Source organism: Phoxinus phoxinus (genome assembly GCF_949152265.1).
Source record: "Phoxinus phoxinus genome assembly, chromosome: 5".
Taxonomy (NCBI): Eukaryota; Metazoa; Chordata; class Actinopteri; order Cypriniformes; family Leuciscidae; genus Phoxinus; species Phoxinus phoxinus.
This window is the reverse complement of record NC_136880.1, coordinates 24,991,906-25,011,627: the sequence shown is the minus strand read 5'-3', so window position 1 is coordinate 25,011,627 and position 19,722 is coordinate 24,991,906. Positions and strand designations below refer to the sequence as shown.

General features: G+C 37.9%; 2 protein-coding genes across 4 annotated transcripts; one reads left to right on the top strand and one right to left on the bottom strand.

The window, feature by feature from the left end:
* Positions 1-11,581, top strand: hltf (helicase-like transcription factor). Of its 3 annotated transcripts, none has more exons than XM_079613003.1 (25): positions 1-204; positions 450-533; positions 709-866; positions 2,344-2,510; positions 2,626-2,759; positions 2,903-2,985; positions 3,932-4,003; positions 4,099-4,290; positions 4,370-4,444; positions 4,850-4,898; positions 5,035-5,151; positions 5,715-5,753; positions 5,864-5,959; positions 6,056-6,147; positions 6,236-6,379; positions 7,478-7,616; positions 7,727-7,862; positions 7,943-8,122; positions 8,210-8,322; positions 8,505-8,686; positions 8,774-8,893; positions 9,709-9,821; positions 9,925-10,105; positions 10,254-10,334; positions 11,271-11,581. In XM_079613003.1, exons 2-25 carry the CDS (start codon positions 452-454, stop codon positions 11,415-11,417), a joined length of 2,892 nt encoding a protein of 963 aa, XP_079469129.1. In that variant the 5' UTR covers positions 1-204; positions 450-451; the 3' UTR covers positions 11,418-11,581. The 3 variants fall into 3 exon arrangements, with proteins under 3 accessions (XP_079469129.1, XP_079469130.1, XP_079469131.1); XM_079613004.1 differs by having other exon boundaries at positions 408-533; XM_079613005.1 differs by lacking the exons at positions 1-204; positions 450-533; positions 709-866 and adding an exon at positions 1,304-1,445.
* Positions 11,024-18,697, bottom strand: gyg1a (glycogenin 1a). The gene is made up of 7 exons (XM_079613023.1): positions 18,542-18,697; positions 16,742-16,877; positions 16,446-16,620; positions 16,195-16,357; positions 14,464-14,590; positions 13,602-13,821; positions 11,024-12,521 (listed from the first exon to the last, which is right to left on the bottom strand). Exons 1-7 carry the CDS (start codon positions 18,546-18,548, stop codon positions 12,354-12,356), a joined length of 996 nt encoding a protein of 331 aa, XP_079469149.1. The 5' UTR covers positions 18,549-18,697; the 3' UTR covers positions 11,024-12,353.
* Positions 18,698-19,722: the final 1,025 nt, after the last annotated feature.

Below are 19,722 nucleotides of genomic sequence, written 5' to 3'. Positions count from 1 at the left end.
CTGAATCTGGCGCCGGAAATAAGCGTACAGTTTCAAAACACTCGCGCCACAGGCAGGCGTCACCGAAGCCTTAACTTGTAGTCAATAAATGACGAGTGAACTACAATAAACCCCATATAAGTACTGAAATATTCATCGCTTATGTAGAATTTGGATCATTTTACATACAGCAACCCTTTATCGTACTGGAGTCTTGATCGAGAGGTGAGTGTGGCCTGCAGCTAACGTTAAACAGTTTAACTTAATCCACGAGAGAGCGTGTTCGCTTATTATGAACAATTCATTCTAGTCGGATTAATCAGTTTATTTTTTATGTCACTATTAAGTGCCATTATATGCAATTAACGTTAAATGTCTTTACATTTGCTTTATTACACATTCGAATGGCGCTTTGTTTTTCTGGTTAGGACTTGATTCAGTGACGTTTCATGTTTGTGTTGTGATCGCAGACATGCAGTCAGCAAACAAATCAACAAGTGCCCGAACTTCTGCTCACCCTCTCAACCCCTCGACCAGCGCCTTGCCGCGATACGGTGAAAAACAGCAGATGTCAAAGTCAAATACATTAGTGAAATGAATATGATTAATAATGGTCCCTACCAAACTATAGTCTACACTAAAACCTGGCATATCTCCTCCGAATGTGTTGAATCAATTGTTGTCACGTCTAACATTAATTACTGTATGATGCCTGTCATCCAACACCAGCTTTTATAGATTTCATGGATGTCGGCGGCACAGTTACCATATCCCAAGAAATTGCTAATCTAACAGAAGATGGAGGGCAGGAGCTGGAGGCAGAGGAGAGTGTCCAGATTGGATCAATTCAAGGCTCAGTTGTTGGTCTGCGCTACTACACTGGAATGGTAGGGATCTTCACGTATGTATGTATGTATATATATATATATATATACATACGTGTGTGTGTGTGCATGTGCGCATACATGGGGTTTCTAAGTGCATTGTTACGGGACTCTGTTCCACATTTAAAGGTACAATATGTACAAATTTTGTATCAAAATATCCATAAACCACTTGCACAGTGTTATATACATGTATTATATATCTTTCAATTGTGTACTTACATTATCCTAAATGTTTCCCAGATTTTGTAAATTCAGAGAAATTCACAATTTTAAAAAGTGTCAATGACGTAATATCCGCGTTATTCCTGGTATCCGCTTTGTACTGCATAACCATGGCGACAGATGTGGACAACTGCGTAGTGCGTAACGTCTAGCGACACGCTGTTGTTGTTTCGTTCAAACATTTAGACCATGGCAAGCAGACTTTGGGACAAAAGGAGAATTAAAACTATGATCAATATCTGCGTGGCGTTCTCGAGATGCCGAGAGCTCCACGTCAGTGACTAACTTCGACTTGACAGAGCTTCACAAGTCACGACTTGACAGGGATGCCACTCTTGCATGTACTTTATTAGACAGGTGAGCAAATGTACATAAAACAAATGAATGTTATGTAGCTCAACATGATGAAATGTTAGAATATGATCAGTATGTTATTCTTTATTCTAGTCTTACTGCTAGTCTCATATAGCAAACAAACTAACACATAGAATAGCATTATAACTTTCAACACACTTAAATGCAGTTTAGTATGATAGTGTAATGTTAGACCAAATTAAACCGTGCCGTGTTTAATTCGTCAAATAAACTGACCTGTGTGAGTAGTAATTCTGCACTTACGGGTAGTTCTGTCGGTGGAATGAAATGTCCTCATTCCTTTATATCTGTGGGACTCGTGTGTGTGGCGCTGATATCTGTCTCTCATTAGCAATCGTGCCCTGCTTCATATCACAGTCATGTTAAAAAACATCAATGTTTTTTCCACATCCATAAACATTATTAGATACATCAGCATGACAGCAAGTCCCATCATTCCGCTTATTCACTGCGTCATCAACCTACGCCTTTGTTATTGTAAGAGGTTAGCGAACCCTAGCAACAATTTTTTTTGACATATTGTAGCTTTAACTCGACTAATTAAACTCATCAGAAACAGCATTTTCAACACTGCTATATTTCTTTGAGTCGTGTTGCTGTTTAATCGTAACATAATATACAAGAATGCAGTATTATTTACTGCAGTACAACATCGTTTTATATCTTCGCCATGAACTGTATTTCCCCGCCATCTGTACCCGCTTAATTCCTCTGATGCCCTTATCACCTGACAGGAACAGGTAATCTCATACCTGTTCCACCACACAGTGTATATTGCCCTCTAGTGGTTTCATTATTCAAAACACAGAATAATTCTATTATGGCTCATTCAATCTCGTTTAATAATAGGAATGTTGTGTGATTGTGACATATGCTTTAGGTCAATAAAGGAGAGATGGTGTCTTTGGTGAGAGAGCCACAGAATCCCTATGACCGAAATGCAGTGGTGGTTGCCAATGTGTATGGCAGTCAGGTGGGGCACATCAAGAAAGAGCTGGCAGCCCCAATGGCCTACATTATGGACAACAATTTGGCAAGGGTGGAAGGGTACTGTAGTTTCTTCTTTTCTAAAATATTTAAAAAAAAAATGTATTAAGTATGCAACTAATTTTTATTGCATATTGATTGCAACAGATCTCTTTTGGCTTTGATCTCTTAATAGGGTTGTGCCCTTTGGGAATACTAATAAATTCACAATGCCTGTGCACCTCACGTTCTGGGGCAAAGAGGAGAAGCGAGAAGCTGTGCATAATCAGATGAAACGCTATGGTTTCAGACTTGGCTCTGATTTGAAAGGTGTTTTTTTGTTGTTGTTGTTGTTGTTGTTGTTGTTTTTTCCAGACTGACCGTGTATGCATGCCATTATTTGTTCACTACTTTTAATGTTCTTTGGTGAATACGTAATGCTTTTATGATTGACATTTATTTTATTCTCTTAGGAGGTGCTACCCAAACATCTTCGGGTAGAGATCTGCTTGGATTGTCCTCAAAAATATCTGCCATTCCTTTGACTGTAGAAGAGGTAAATTTGATCAAGTCACATTTATTTATATAGCGCTTTTTACAATACAGTTTGCTTTAAAACAGCTTTACAGTGATAACAGGAAAATTATGCAACGAAGTTTGTATCATCTCTACAGCAGCTCTAGAAAAAAAAATAGTGTCATTGTCCAGCTTAAGTAAGTTCAGTGTTGATTCATTTCCGTTGTAAATATAATTAATTATTAATTTAGTTAATTTGTCTATACAGCCACTCTAGAGAAAACAGTATGTCATCATCCAACTCAGTTCAGTTATCATACAATGGTGTCAATGCAGGCAGATGAATAATAATGTTGAATATTAAGTGTCCGTTTTACAGATGTTGGCTATAAGATGTCAAAACAAATGATTGTTATTTTGTCTAGTATGCTTTAGTATGTTAAAATCTAGATCAGTGGTTTTGTGTTTTTTTCAGTTTTTTTTTACACTAAACACAGTAACAAAATGTCTGTATAATCAAAGATGAACAAATATTAGTAATAAAATAATAAAAATAAATAAATTACAAATAACAATAATTATTCTTGTTGCAAGTTTATTTAATGTAGTATGTATCATACTTTATTTCAATGCATAATTTAGTTTTATCAGGCGCACACCTGTTAATGCCATAATATGCTTTTTGTCTTTCCTTTTAATAGGCAATAATTCTATTTATTTTTCTGTTTTAGCCATACCCATTTATATGGTTAGTTACATTTAGTATTCATTTAACATTATTTGTTATTAATTTAGCATGCTTTAAATTAATTTAAATTTAAATTAAATTAATTTAGCATGCTTTTAGCATGCATAGTTATTACTTGTTTATGACCAAACAGTGCTGTAACACACCAGTTGAGAATCACAGAACAAAGTATGTTTGATGCTTTTTGTTTAACTTCAATGAAATGGCTAATAATTACATTTTTGTTACATCATATCAGCTGAAAAATGCCTTTGACAAGCTCTTTGATGATTTGATGGAGGATAAAACCAGAGAAATGGAGCCAGCTGAGGTGAGCACAGACTGAAAGAACACAGCTGTTTTGTTTACTGTCAATCTCATCCATCAGTCACTCACAGATGTCTCTGTTAATGTCTGTCCGTACAGGCAGTGTTCACTCCTCTACTCCCACATCAAAAGCAGGCACTCTCATGGATGACCTCTCGTGAAAACAACAATGATCTGCCCCCGTTCTGGGAGGAGAAGAATGGCCTTTACTTTAACGTTCTCACTAACTTTGCTGTGAAGGAGAGGCCTGAGAAAGTGCTTGGTGGGATTTTGGCTGATGACATGGGGCTGGTGAGATGATCTTAGACTTGTTCTTTTAGTGCTCAATGTAAGCCCTACTAGTGCTCAGAACTTTTATGCTGTGTTTCAGGGCAAAACCCTCACCACCATTGCCTTGATAGTCTCTAACTTCCACAATGGGAAACCCCTGCCACTGGAACAATGTGTAAGATGCAGATGAAAATTTCTTTAACAAAATAAAGCATGTGTGTGTAAATTAAGTTTTGTTGATATAATGAATTTAACTATTAATTTAACGATTTGCCAGTGGAAATTCGAATGGCTCCGAGTTTGACCATTTTTAAGTCTCTGTTAAAAACCCATCTGTTTTCTTTGGCATACTAGGTTTTTATTTATTGCCTAATATAATTTGGTTTTAATTGTCTGTCTGTTTTAATTATTTCATAATTGCTGTTCTTTTGATGTGAAGCACTTTGGTCAGTCTGTGGCTGTTTTAAATGTGCTATATAAATAAAGCAAACTTGAACTTGAAACTTAACTGATTACTGTGACCTTGCATGTATTGCAGCCAGGATTTAACTATTAACATACCAAAAATACAACTTTTCAGGAAGGATCATCCATGCCTTCTACTACCAGAAAGAAAGCAGGCTCAAAAGGTAAAAAAAATTCACATATGTTTTTAAAACAAATTTGTACAACTGCAATCCATTCTGAGGTAAAGAAGTTACATTTGTAGTAGAATACTGACACACAGATACACACATTTTATATATATATTTTTTTTATTTACAGAGAAAAGTGGAGACCCTGAAGAGTCTGGGGAACCAGTGGGGTCGTCTCCATTGAAAAGACTGCATGCTATCAGTGCCACTGCTGACACCATTGATGAAGATGCACCTCAGAAGAAAGGTTAGTTTCTCTTAAGTCCTGATGCAATGTACAAATGTCTGTGGTTGGTGAGATTTTTTAAATATTTTTGAAAGAAGTCTTCAATGCTCACCAATGATCCATTTATTTGATCAAAAATATTGTGAAATATTACTACAATTAAAAATGTTAAATATAATTTAAAATGTAATTTATTTCTGTGATAGCAAAGCTGTCCACTCCAGTCTTCAGTGTCACATGATGAATTAAATAATTCTAATATGCTGATTTGGTGCTCAAGTAACATAACCATTCTTATTATTATCAATGTTGAAAACCGTTGTGCTATCATGATCTTTTTTTTTCCAGGATTCTTTGATTATAAAGAACTGCATTTGTTTTTTGTTTTGTTTTGTTTTTACCAATGTAAGAGTCTTTGTCAATTTAATAATTTATTTAAAAAAAAAAGAAAATCTTGCCGACCCAAAATAGTTAAACAGTAGTGTGTTACTTTGCATAAAAGTGTCTGCCAAATAAATAAAAGTAAATGTTAATAATAATCGTTGATTTTGTTTTTGTATCACACTTATTTGTGTTTCTTATAGCAAAAACCACAAAGAAAACTGCTAAAAAGTCCAAGAAAGGTATGGCTACTTCCTGTCCTTTATTTTTCATGTAAACGGAAAGGCAGATTTGTAAGATATATTTTCAGTGTCGACTGACTTTGTTCTCACTCTCTCACACTCATACACAGGAGCGGTTCTGCTGGATGACGTGGACTTCGCTGCCGCTCTAGAATGCACTTCCTCACAGGCTGTGCCAGCAAAAAAGAGTGCGAAGAAGAGTTCTGGTGGGTGTAACATTAATGACCATTTCTTCCGGTTGTTTATTATGGTATGGTATGAGAGTGTTTTACAGGAATCAATCTGCTTTGTGTGGGTTGTAGGAACTGGTAAGGGCCCATCTGGAGCCGGTGGGGGGTCAGGGGCCAGAGCCACTTTGATTTTATGTCCCCTGTCTGTCCTTAGCAACTGGCTGGTGAGTGTTGAAAATCAGTTTTTTAATGAAACATTGTAAGAAAATCTTTAACTCACATTGCTCTCATTTATGCTTCATATGCGTGCAGGACCAGTTTGAGCAACATATTCGAGCTGATGTCACATTAAAAGTGTACCTGTACTACGGTCCTGAGCGCAGCCGATCTGTCGGCCTTCTGTCTGGGCAAGATGTGGTTCTCACAACATACAATGTGCTTTCATCCGATTTTGGGGTGGGTGGATTTAAAATACAGTCCTACTGTTTTTTTCTGCATGGATTGTCATTACATGACGCTGCTGAGTGAGCCATGCTGGAGGTTACTAAGTTAGATGGTATTTACGTTGTATAAATAGTGCAAAGAAAATATCTTTAATGTGTGAAACAGTAGTTAGATTCTAAGTGTAAATAGAGTTAGATGCTACTTAGTGCAAATAGTGGCAGATAATTAGTGGTAGATAGGTATTGTGGCAGATAGGTATTGTATTGTAGGAAATTATAAAATGGTATGCAGTTATAACATATTCAGTGTATATTTATTAAAATTATTATATCATTCCATATTTGATCTGCTCCTCAGAAAAAGTGTCCTTGAAGTTCTAGAAATGGAGCCATGGTAACAATATGGGCTGCACTTGTGTATTTGCAGTACACAAACACCAGCAGCGGCCAGTGTGAAAGCACAATGCTCTGGATATGCACAGCTTCTGTGCTGCCTCCACTCTGCTTGCGCATTCAGTGTGAAACGGCGTTACTCTTCACGTCAAGTCATCTTCATTTATATAGCGCTTTTAACAATGTAGATTGTTTCAAAGTGGCTTAACAGTAATAAACAGATAATTTAAGGTAACAGAGATTGATTGGCTTTATAGCGGTTCTTGAATAAAGATATTTTCCAGCTAAAGTTAGTTTTGATTGATTCACTTCCGTCGCAACGATCATTAGTTATTAAATTAGAGACCGCTAAGGCGACATCGTTCTATCTACACAGACTTTAAACGCGAACCTGTGAGAAATGCTGATGAATTCTATAGTTATGCGCATTTGAATATATGTGCGCAGGTTTGTAATTCCCTACAAACCAAGCCTTAAACTACTTGTCTGGCCTTAAAAAAACAGAATTTAACCGAAATTATCCCGACAACGCTTTATCTGTAGAGTTCACGACACTGTCCCAGTTACTGGCTTCATTTCCTTTGTCATTTTGTGTGGCTAAACTAGACACTAGTTGGTGTAATATAGCCTCTGTCAACAAGACGGGTGTAAGTAGACACTCTAAAAACTTTGGACAAATGGTGAAATAAAAAAAAATGAACTTTGACCCTGCCTGCAGAATAAAGCCAGCAGTCCTCTGCACAAAGTGAACTGGCTGAGGGTGGTGCTGGATGAAGGTCACGTCATCAGAAACCCTAGTGCTCTTCAGAGCAAAGCTGTGCTGGGGCTCCAGTCAGAGCGCAGGTGGATCCTGTCTGGTGCGTTCATTTGGGTTACCTCATCACCTGTGAATATCATCAAAAGGACAGATCATTAATCTTAACGCCTATGAAGTGTCGACGTCAATCATGCATATCTTTACCTTCAGGAACTCCCATTCAGAACTCCCTAAAGGATCTGTACATGCTGCTGTCCTTTTTGAAGCTGAAGCCTTTTGATGTGAAGGAGTGGTGGAACAGAATCATTCAGAGACCTGTGACCATGGGCGACAGATTTGGACTAAAGTATGTTAACGGCTGCGTCCCAAATCACACTTTCAGTGCATTGAATTTAATGAACTTCTCTATCGTATAACTGTTATCAGGAACTTGCAAGCGCTGGTGAAGGGCATCACACTGAGGCGCACCAAGAACAGTAAAGTGTCCGGGCGCGCGCTGGTGCAGTTACCCGCACGGAGAGTGTTTGTGCAGCATGTGACTCTCTCTGAGGAGGAGAGGGAGGAGTATGAAGAGGTCAAGAGGGAGGGCAGGAACATCGTCGGCAGGTGGGCACACTTTTGCTACAGATTTGAAGAGCATCAATATTACATAAAGGTTTAAAGTCCGATAACAGAAACCGTTTGTCTTTACAGTTATTTCCAAGAAGGAACTGTCATGACGAACTATGCCGACGTGCTGGCCATCCTGGTCCGTCTGAGGCAGTGCTGCTGTCACCCCAGTCTTGTGGGCAAATACACAGTGGCAGGTATAAATTAGAGTTTAGACAGTCGCTTATTACATTCAATTCAATATTATTAAATTATACTAAAAACATACCTTACATTAAAATTAATTTAAAGCTTTGACTACAATGCCACAGCAGCATAACCCTAATCAGCTGTGTTGTGATGACCCTGTCTTTCGGGGAACAAATGTTTTGGGTGTTAGGTGATCTTGGAACCCCCGGTGAGCTGCGGGAGCGTCTCATCAATAAGATCACATTGGTGCTGAACTCTGGCTCGGACGAGGAGTGTGCCATCTGTCTAGAATCCCTGCGTCAGCCTGTCATCACCTACTGCGCTCATGTGTACTGCAGGCCCTGCATCTGTGAGGTCATCCGCTCCGAGAAGGTCAGCATTACTTCAGCATCTCAGAGGTTTGCTGAAGACTCCTTTATTGGATGTTGTTTCTGCATACTGATTGTTCCTGTCTCTCAGGAGCAGGCCAAATGTCCCCTGTGTCGTGCTCAGATCAAGACTAAAGAACTGGTGGAGTATCCTGGAGAGGAAGTGGAGGCTCGATCAGCAACTGGGGAGAATTGGCAATCAAGTTCCAAAGTAACCTTAACATTTATGCATCTCTGTTTTGGTCAATCTGAAATTGGATGTAGCTCAAAAGGAACTATACAATTGTGTTTGTTTGTACTTGCTACTGAAGCCCTAAGAATATATACTTTGGCCGTCCCCGTGATGTAATTTTCGTCATCTGTAGGATCCACGGACATCCTAATTTTTGTGTCCATGCGCGTACAGCAGTGTATGTGCGAGTGACTTGAGCACTTGAAAATAATGTCCACTACGCATCTTTTTAAAATGCTCACGGCCAAAGGAGTACTTTGAAAGTCTCACGCACTCAACTGTTTTCAAATAATTCATATAAATACACCAAATCAGCATATTAGAATGATTTCTGAAGGATCATGTGACACTGAAGATGGGAAATGCAGCTTTGCCATCACAGGAATAAATTACATTTTACTACATATTCAAATAGAAAACAGTTCACAATATTACTCTTAATAGTATCTTTGATCAAATAATCAAATAAAGCTTTGGTGAGCTTAAGACTTATTTTTAAAACATTTTAAAAAATCTAACCCATCCCAAACTTTTGAAAGTAGTGTAATAATTTCATAAAGATTCAGTGGACTAAAAATGGGCATCATTTAGCTTTTTTGGTTAAATATAAATAAGATGGGAAAATGCTTCAGAAAGGCACACAAAATCACTGTCCTTCAGGGCAGCTTAGTTAAGTCTTTCATAGAGCTTAGTAAGATGAGCAAACATTAACACTTAAGTTTCTTCAGCGATTAAAGAGTCTTGTGTTGTCATATGAGCAGCCATGTTTTAATAAAGTGCTTTTCTTTATGCAGGTTGATGCTTTGATGAGCAACCTCTTGAAGCTTCGCAATGAAGACCCCACTGTGAAAAGTCTTGTGGTCTCTCAGTTTACCAGATTTCTGGATGTTTTAGAGGTTCCCTTGAGGTAGTTTTCATTCCTGAGGCTACTAAAAACTAGACTGTACTACATACTTAAAAAATAAGTAGCCATTAGTGGTTTAGTGTGCTGACGCTGCTGCTGTCTGCAGAGAATATGGATTCTCCTTCACTCGCCTGGATGGCTCAATGAATCAGAAGACCCGAGCAAAGGCCATTCAGGACTTTCAAGACTCCTCTCCAGGAAGCCCCACCATCATGTTGCTGTCACTCAAAGCTGGAGGAGTTGGGCTTAATCTAACCGCTGCTTCCCGCGTCTTTCTGATGGATCCTGTGAGTTGAAATCCCCAGGATAGTGTCAGCCACTAGGTGGCAGTGATGACATGGTTTGATTCTGTCAATGCATCTATAATGGGGAATGACTAGAGGCTTACACACTCAAAGAGCTCATTTGTTTGTCTTTATTCTACTGTTTGTTCAGGCCTGGAATCCTGCAGCAGAAGATCAGTGTGTTGACAGATGTCATAGATTGGGCCAGACCAGAGATGTGGTGATCACTAAGGTACAGTCTTTGATTTATGCCATGGCAAGCACACAAGAGGAATGTTACCGACTGATCCCAGTCGCTATTAGTGCACGCCTGACGTTTTTCTCAGTGGTAACAGACAGTGCCGACAAATGCTTAATGGCTTCCTTATTATTAGCTCATAACATTGAGGGCTCCAGATTGACTACAATGGTCACAATTTTGGTTACAAAAAATATTTAAACCATCAAAAATGCGAAAAAATAGTTTTACAGTTGGAGAAGATTGTTACATCTTTAGAGTGTGATGTTTCCTGAACTAGTATCAAAAGGATAGTTCACCCTAACAGGAAAATTATATCTCACCCACTCCAAACCTGTATGACAGACTTTCATCTGTAAAAGATGATATTTTGAAGAATACTGAAGTCTGATTAAACTCATGAACCAGTTCCTTTTTTTCAATTTTCTCAAGTGAGTTACTAGCTTAAATCAGACCATTCAATTGATTATTTTGTTAATGACACTGAACAGTTCTTCAGTTGTACATGATTTAAAATGAACCATAAACCAGTTTGAGAGACTAGTGTACCAGTAGTTGTTTCAAAATAATTGACGGATACTCATTGGTGTTAAAATCCACATTCACAACAGGTCTGTTGTAATAAAAAATAAATAATATATCAAGAATTGTCTAGAATACTGAGGCTATGTTAAGGTTGGATTGACTGTAAAACTGACATTTTGAAAATAATCTACATTCCACTTTCAATCAGACACAAATAAAGTGACATTTACTTAGTACATTAGGACTATTAGACTGATGGTATCAAATTAAAACAAATTTATTAAAATACAACTTGATCAATTTCTAGTTTTCATAAACTAGTATGATTATCCAGCCATTAGGTAATAAGTGTTTGATTTGAAAGGTCAAGAAAGTAAGAAAATAATTTTATCGTCTTCTGTTTAGTTTATTGTGAAAGACTCTGTGGAGGAGAACATGGTGAAGATTCAGAAGAAGAAGCAGGAGCTTGTGGAGAAAGCTTTCGGAGGGAAGAACACACAGAACTTAAAACAGGCACGGATAGATGAGATCCGAACCCTCATGGAGATTTAGTTTTACCAAGCTTACTTTACTGCAGTCTGTTCATTTCAGATCATTTACTTTTATTTTACTCCATTGCAAATTGTTCAGTAAGGTTGTTTTCTCTCAATCACATTATCTACACAATGTCTGTATGGTTGTTCCAACAATTTATTGCAATAAACACTTTAGCAGTCTTTCTTTGTGCATAAACTGGTTTGAACCACAGTCAATTGGGAATTATGTTACTAGTTCTTTATTTCAGGTGGTACAGGTGGGGGCAGAGTTACAGGAAAGTTACAAACTAGTTATCAACAGCTACAGCATTAACAGTAGTAACTAGGTGTAGCAAAACCCTTGTGACTTTTCCCTGCTACAGGGAGTGACTGCTCAGTAGACAAGAGCGGAGTGACCTTGGTTCATACAATAAGAGTTGAAGTGTATCAGAGCCAGTAATGGCGATTTAAGCGAGTTGGTAGCACACAATGTGTCTTGTAAACGATATCATTGCAAAGGCGGTCATTAGATTATTAAAATTGAATGTGGAGTGGAGTGGTGTTCAGTATACCTGGGATGCTGAAGTCACTTACAAGGTTTAGTATTGTTTTGTTTGCTGTATGTTTCTCTTTTCCTACAAATGTTTCTGATCTTCACAAACACACGAAGGGCAAATGAAATATGTAAAACCTGAAAGGTGTAAGACTTTATATTATAGGATTTAGGATAATGTGAGATCAGAAACAATGCCGGAATTGTGTCATGTCTCCTCTGGAAGTGAGGCAAGTGACATTGCGACAGTTATTCAAATTACATGCTATCACACAGTGTAAGAGATTGACTAGTTGAGCTGCATAGATGATCTGGACAGGTATAAAAATCATAGGAGGTTTTGGTTTTTTTAATGTTATTTCATGTCCTGCACATACCCAAGTACAAAACTATATCTCATGATCTGTTCTTAAGCGCCTCTCACTTTAGGAAGGAATCTAGCCTTTTCTCTATGTTATCAAAAGAGTCCAGTCCCATGTAGTCAGCTTGGCCCTGTTCCCACTGCTGTTTCCGTTCCTGAGACGACATCGGAGGTGGAGGGGGATGCTGGGATATGTGCATCTCAGCCACATCACTGTGAATATCACTCTGAGGGGGAGGGAAAGCAAAAATCACTAACAATAGAAATGGTTTTACGTTAATTTAGTTTTTAAAGGCTATAAAATAACCGTATCTGTAACGTAAAATCAATCATTTTATTTCTAAAGCACGTTTAAAAACAACAAGAGTTGACCAAAGTGCTTTACGGACCCAACCTTACAAAACACAACAAAGCACTTAAACCACATGTAACTAAGAGCAGCAGAGAAGAGATGGGTCTTCAACCTAGATTTAAAACACTCACAGGATTTAATGTTTAAAGGGAGACTATTCCAAAGACGTGGTGCTGCTACCGCAAAGGCACGATCTCCCTTAGTTTTAAACCGAGATTTTGGAACATTTAAAAGAAAACTTTAAGATGATCTTATGGGTCTAGCAGCAAAACAATGCAGTTAATGTTATAACCGATACAAGGGATTTCATAACTTTCCTAGTAATATATGGCACTACTTATCAAACATACTTAGTGGAACAAATCAATGACTTTAAATGAGAATTTGCATTTAACAACAATTCAGCATAAAAAAAAAAAACACTTCATTATTTCTCTCCTGCAAAGTAGGAGAAAGCAAATGTAGTGAAACTATATAAGGCGTTTAGAGTAGAAGTTTAAATCTAATACAAAATAAAAAAATAGGCATCATGTATATCCTTAAAGTGCATTCTTGTCTCAGGGTGCGCTCACATTTAAGGTTCGTCATTTTCACATGCAAATTCTAATATTTTAATAGGAATTCATGCATTCAGGAATGTCACGCGAGGATGAAAGATTTCCCCAATCAGAATTTGCAATGCATTTCTGTTGGTCACGAGATTTCGCTGCGTTTGACCAACAGAAAGCTGCTTGTGTTTGAAAGTAACTTTTAAAAGAAATAGCCTGTATAACGTTAATCTTTATAATCTTATAAAGATTGAATAGGCATTCTGATATAAATGACACTTATACAATCAATTCCATTCAAATAAATAAATAATAATTTTAATTCACATTTAAAAACAAACAAAAAAACACTGGCCAAAAACTGCCTATACAATGGTCATTGTGCCAGTCTCAGCAGCGGAGCTTACCTCTGTGCATCCGGAAAAGAAGAGCTGGTCCCCATATTCCTCCTTCATGAGGGGCAATACTGAAGAACAGAAAAGCTCCCACCATTGCATCAAGTAGTTGGGGTGCATGTCAGAAGCTTCCTGGGACTGTCCCTTTATTCTTTTGCTTGTGGTGTCATAACTGTAATCCCACGGTTTGACTTTGCCAAGGAAATGAACAACTTTGGCATCATGGCCGTATCTAAGGGAATAAGGAATGATCAGATCGCAACCGGCAAAATGACAAGGATTCGGAAATCCCTAACACTGGCCAACCGGAAGTGCTAAAGAGGGACCTGCCAGTTATAACACATATTTGTTCATTAAAAATGGTCTCCTAGAAACTTATACCCATGACTAACATTTGGCTTTATTAAAAGTATGTTAAGATCTTTGTCAGTTTTTGGCATAAAGGTACAAACAGTGCATTTAAATTTGATCCTAATAGGAGCCTGACTAACCAGATAACAGAATGTGTTGCTAATGGAAAAAAGATCATGTAACAAACTATTCAAAATGACATTTCAGCTCTGTGTAGACCCTAAAATAGCCTACTATTTTTGGAGGGCAGAATGTATTTAGAGGAAGCTGAAGTGCAAGGCCAGAAACAGAAAGGATTTCTGGAGCTGGCTTCATCTCTTGTTTCAATGTTGCTGTGTGGTTTTCATTTGACCTTGGCACGGCTAATTACAAATACTTGACATCGGCAAGCAATCCTAACATTCATAATAAACATTTAAAAAAGAACAAATGAAGGAAAAACATGAACTAAGTAACCCATCTGCTCGAACACCAACTTCCAAAACCTTTTCCTATTCATCCTAGCATGTTAAATCTCACTCACTGCTTGAATGCTGGGAGATAGGTGTAGATGGCGATGCTGCTGAGGTTGTAGATGAAAGGAAGGTGTTTAGAAATGTCTGCCGTTGCCCAATCGCTGAAGAAGCTGTTGAGGACACCCTGATCCCCACCTGATGAAAACAAGACAAACAAACTGAATGAGAAGTAGCACGGTCAAGTCTAGGCAATGTTTCAGGCGCGCCGCTGTGAAAAATATGAAAAAAATATTTACAGAAGGTTTTAATCTTCCCCAAACAGATGAAGCAATTAGAAGATTTGCTTAACCTTGTTACTTGGTTTTTCAACGGGCATGTCAGCAAAGAAAAGTGACCTCAGTCCAGCTGACCTCAGATTATCAGTGAACATGAGACTCATGTTACATACGAAAAGCACATGCACATGATGTCCCATACATGACTGAGAACATGTTTAAAAAAAACAAAAATCCCCCCACAACCCTCATGTCATTCCAAACTCTTATAACTTTAATTTGTCTGCGAAACGCTAATGAAGACATTTTTAATGAAACCTAAAGAATCCATATGAAGGGAGTGGTTTAATCACAGTCTACTGAAAAGATCACTTACATAATGATCGGATTTAACAAAGGCTTCTATTCACATGTAAAAATGTATCAATGCACATAACGTATGATAACAGAAGCTCAAACATGCTTGCTTGGATTAAACTGCTCGATTCATACGTTTTTCCTTTTACAATCTCTTTATGAACTTTTTGAAGCAGCAAAAGTTTGTTATATGGACTTTCAATGGCGAGACAGAAATCTCTCAGGATTCATTAAAAACATCCTCATTTGGGTTTCAAAGACAAATTAAAGTTATATGGGTTTGGAACAACATTAGGCTGAATAAATGACAAATTTATTTTTTAGGCAAACTTCTCAGAGATGAGCCATAGGCTGTTAGGCATTGTTACTGGGACTAATCAATCACACTACAAGAACCCTCTGTATGTTGTGCTATATATACATAGAGATAAACACCATGATGCAATTGTGGTTTTTTAAAGGCCGAGTGACTGATAAAACTGAAATACGATAGCCTCCAAGACCTTCAAAACAGAGGACTGCTGATAACTTCTGAGGCTCATTTCTTTGTTCAAGATTAGGTTTCTAAATAAAGAGCAAACCATTAATTTGGGTTAGACATCAAAGCACAGAAACATTGATGAAGTGACAAACACCGCATCTTCAAGAGTTAGCCACATAAATGCACTGGGATTGAGGTATATCATGAATGATCGATCATGTAATCAGGTATAAACTCTGAGGGTTCCTGAGTCTCAAAAGTACAACCAAAAGTGATTTCACAAAGGTCTAGAAGGAGTCTCTCATATAGGAGGCCTTTGTTTACTTCATCCCTCACCGAGTTTAGGAATAACTCCCTCAGGTGGAGTGGTCCACCCAAAAAAAGAAAAATCACAGAGCCACCTTGTTTTTAGCCTACATGACTGATAAAGAACTCAGTCATTGCCATGTTGAGCTCAAGTTTGCACAACTTTCACAGACCAAGGTTTAAATTTCTTATAGCCTACAAGTTCTGCTGGAGGAGTGGGGCCATTTTTTCTAACGAATTCCTAAATATATAAGTTAAGCTTTTTTTTTACAAAATATTATGCATTGCAGCTTTGCAAACCTCAATTTAAGTCCAGGCATATTAAAACACCCCCCACAGCTTCTTAATAAATAGAACAAGACTAAAGAGCGTCAAATCACCATCAAAGCTGCCACTCTCTGAGCAGGCGGTGAGAAGCTTCCCATACGTCTCATTGGAGGGGCGGAAGACGAACACACCAGAGTTGAAGCAATCAGGCCAGCCGGGATCAGGTGCAGCAGAGAGCTCCTCTCTCTCAAATAACTCATCTATGTTTGACAAAACCTGGCGACAAGAGGGAACACTGTTAAAAATCCCTCAAAGACATAATGAAAACATGACATCACTACCAGCCCGGAGAGGCAGCACGCACTAGAGTATCTGCATCCATGAACACGCATTTGGAGTATTCTGTAAGAGTCCAGCAGTGAAGTTTGGTGAAGGTGACGCCCAGGTCAGGCCTCTTCATCAAGGCCAAGTGTGCAGCATCCCCACTGTCCAGCACATCCACCAGCCTGACCTCATCATAGACTTTACGAAGCACTGCTCTGAAATGTAACACACGGAGCACAAAGTGAGGTTGAGCTATAGATAGCACGGTGACAGTAAGCAAAGCAGTTGAAAACCCATTTACCTGTGCTGTGCTAAAAAACACAGCAAACACTCTACCTGGAGGGTTCTGAGACATGGGGGCCAATCATGGCCACTAGTTTCTTCGATGTGTTGTGGTTCCTCAAGGACCTGCCAAGTACCATTGCTCCTTTGGCATAGTTGTCAGTTGTAGCAAGGGTGACAAAAGCCTGGTCTGCAATAAACAAAAACAATCATTACCATCACTTTGCAGACTCATACAATATCTTTATATTGCATATACAAAATAGCCATTATGAACCTTATTTTAAACCGAAAGAGTGGGTGCAGCCATTTTTATCTTGGAAGTGTCTGACAAAGGAAGCCTGGCAAATTAATTTGTTTTAACTGTACGAAACGGTCTGTTATTCTGATTTATAATGCAAACTGGTATGTTATTATTTTAATTTATCATAATCGTAGCCTAAATAGTTTTACCATTTACTGCACTTTGTTATTCTTTGTGTTCACATGAAACGGAATTTGCGATTATTTCTCTCAGTATTGTGACTATGTATTGAAGCTAGTTTCTGCCACGGAATAAAACAAATATATAATGTCGCCTTTTTCATCTCACAATTTTCAAAATACTTTTACTCACTCATTTTACTGACTGTTCTCAGAATTGTGAGTGAGATAAACTCAATTGTTTTTTTTTTAAATTGCCAATTTATATTAGGCTACGCATTTATGGGGGGGGGGGGGGTCGCAAATTTATTCAGTGGCAGAAACAAGCTTTCATATGAAACTTGTTTCTCGAACAAGAGAGAAAAAAAATAGGCTGAGACTTGATTTTATCATTGTGGTTTGCTAATTGCTTGAATCAAGTTATTTTGATAAAAGATTACAAGTGTACGTAAATTAAATAATGACGTGCATGGATAAATTATGTATAAATACCGCAGTAGCCTACGCCATAAAAAAAAAGACTTCCATTTTGATTTATTTTCAACCTTAATGAATCGGAAGTCTTGGCATTGAAAAAGGTAAATAAAACAACCGTTAGTTCAAATCCTTTGATTGGCCAATCGTCATTGATCATATATGGGGCATATAATCACTCCTCTTGGCAAAGAGCTAAAAAAAATTCAGACCAGCAGCTTATGTGAGGATGCGGACTTGAAAGTCACCACGTAACGTTATATGTTTTCATGATTTCCATCACTATTGAGAAATCACAAAACCCGGAGTGGAGCTGGACGGACGATAACAAAACGTTTTGAGCGGAGGTGGAATTATATGTCGCGTCGCAGCACTCGTTTTGTATTTTTAACAGATGGCACTAAACTGGAGTGGAGAATAACGTACATAACGTTCATATATGCTGTTATTTCGTGTGCTAATCAATGAATATTGCAGCACAACAACAACGTTACCGTTAATTTAAAAACAACTTATGCACCAGCAGTGCATGTTAGATAAACTGATTGCAATACATCCGAGCGAGGAGAAACGCTCTTTTAGCACCGTATTCGCTGTGTGATCGTAGCCTACTCTCTGTACGGTCCTATATGGTACTGTCACACTGAACTCACCCGGGATAGAAGTGACAAACTAACGCAGCTCTTCCTGCATGACAGGCCAGCGGCTGCATGCATAACTGCGTACGAGAGGCGACTAGGCCATTTACGCAATACAGCAGACTCTAAACTGTTTACATCGGCAAATATTACAGGACAACGCAGTCTAAACAGTGCTGAAATGAAATGTAAGCTCTAATATCCAACGAGTCCTGCGACCTCTGAAGCAGCGTGTTTTGGGCTGCATGCTACAAACACAACTATAATTTACTTCATTTTACCGGCATAGACGATATGTGAAATCCATAATATTGCCTACCTGCCATGACTCGTGTAACAGCTAGACCGAACCGGATACAAGTCCACTGTTAGAAACGCTGGGAGAGAAGCGGTACGTGTCTGACAGAGGATTTATACTAGTGACATGACTTTACATGGTCACATGACCCCTGACAACAGACACGCCCCCCACACTACCACTCGCTTTTAACATTTCTGTTAAATGCACTTCAAAACTCACATTTTTAAATATGTAATTTAAAGTGGTTTTAGTTCATGTTGAAATGCAGCTCCTTTTTGTCTCAGCAGTCTCGTCTATTCACTTCACAAGCATTAAAACATAAAATAATTTGAAGCCATCTAATGATTACAAAGCCTTGAATAGTCATTAAATTGAGGATAGGCTACTTTCATATATTTATTTATTTGTTTTCCTGTTAAAAGACACCACTTAGCCTATACATTTTCAGACACTATATAGAATAAAATATTGCAAAATGCCATTTATCAAAATAATAAACAATTTTACCAACCAATAGAGCTTTTTAGAAGTAGCTACATTATGGTGGAAGAAAAATAAAACTTTTATCACAGATGATCATTTATATCAAGAAGACAGTGGAAATGACATGTGAAAATGACTATATCCTGTTGGACCCCATGACAGTCTAATCCAGAGGTTTTCAAACTGGGGCCCGGAGACCCCAAGGGGGCCACAAGGGAGTGCTAAGGGGATAGTGTGGAAAAGTTTAGACTAGAAAAGTAGTGCAAAAAAATTGAAATAAAATCATATAAATAAATAAAATTACAGAATTTCCTTTCTAAACACTGGTCTAATGTCATTAGATGAATTTAGATTCATAGAAAATAATTAATTAATATACTGTTAATAGACAGTAAAGTGTCCAGATATACATATTTTAATTTTTATTTATGTATAAATTCTAAATAGATGAATTATCATTATACATGGGTCTTTACTGTACATGAATTATGAAGAATCATAAAAAAAACTTTGAAAAACCCTGGACTGATCAATAGATCTATGAGACGCAGGAACCAGGGTAACAGAGTACGTGATTTCATGAAAAATATAAATGTATTTCAAATGACAGGTTTTCAGCTTTGATTGATGGAAGAAAAGAAAAAAAAATAGATTCAGCATGGTTTGGTCCCTTTGGCAGGTGTTGTGCCGAATTTCAACCCCCTGCCAAATGATTA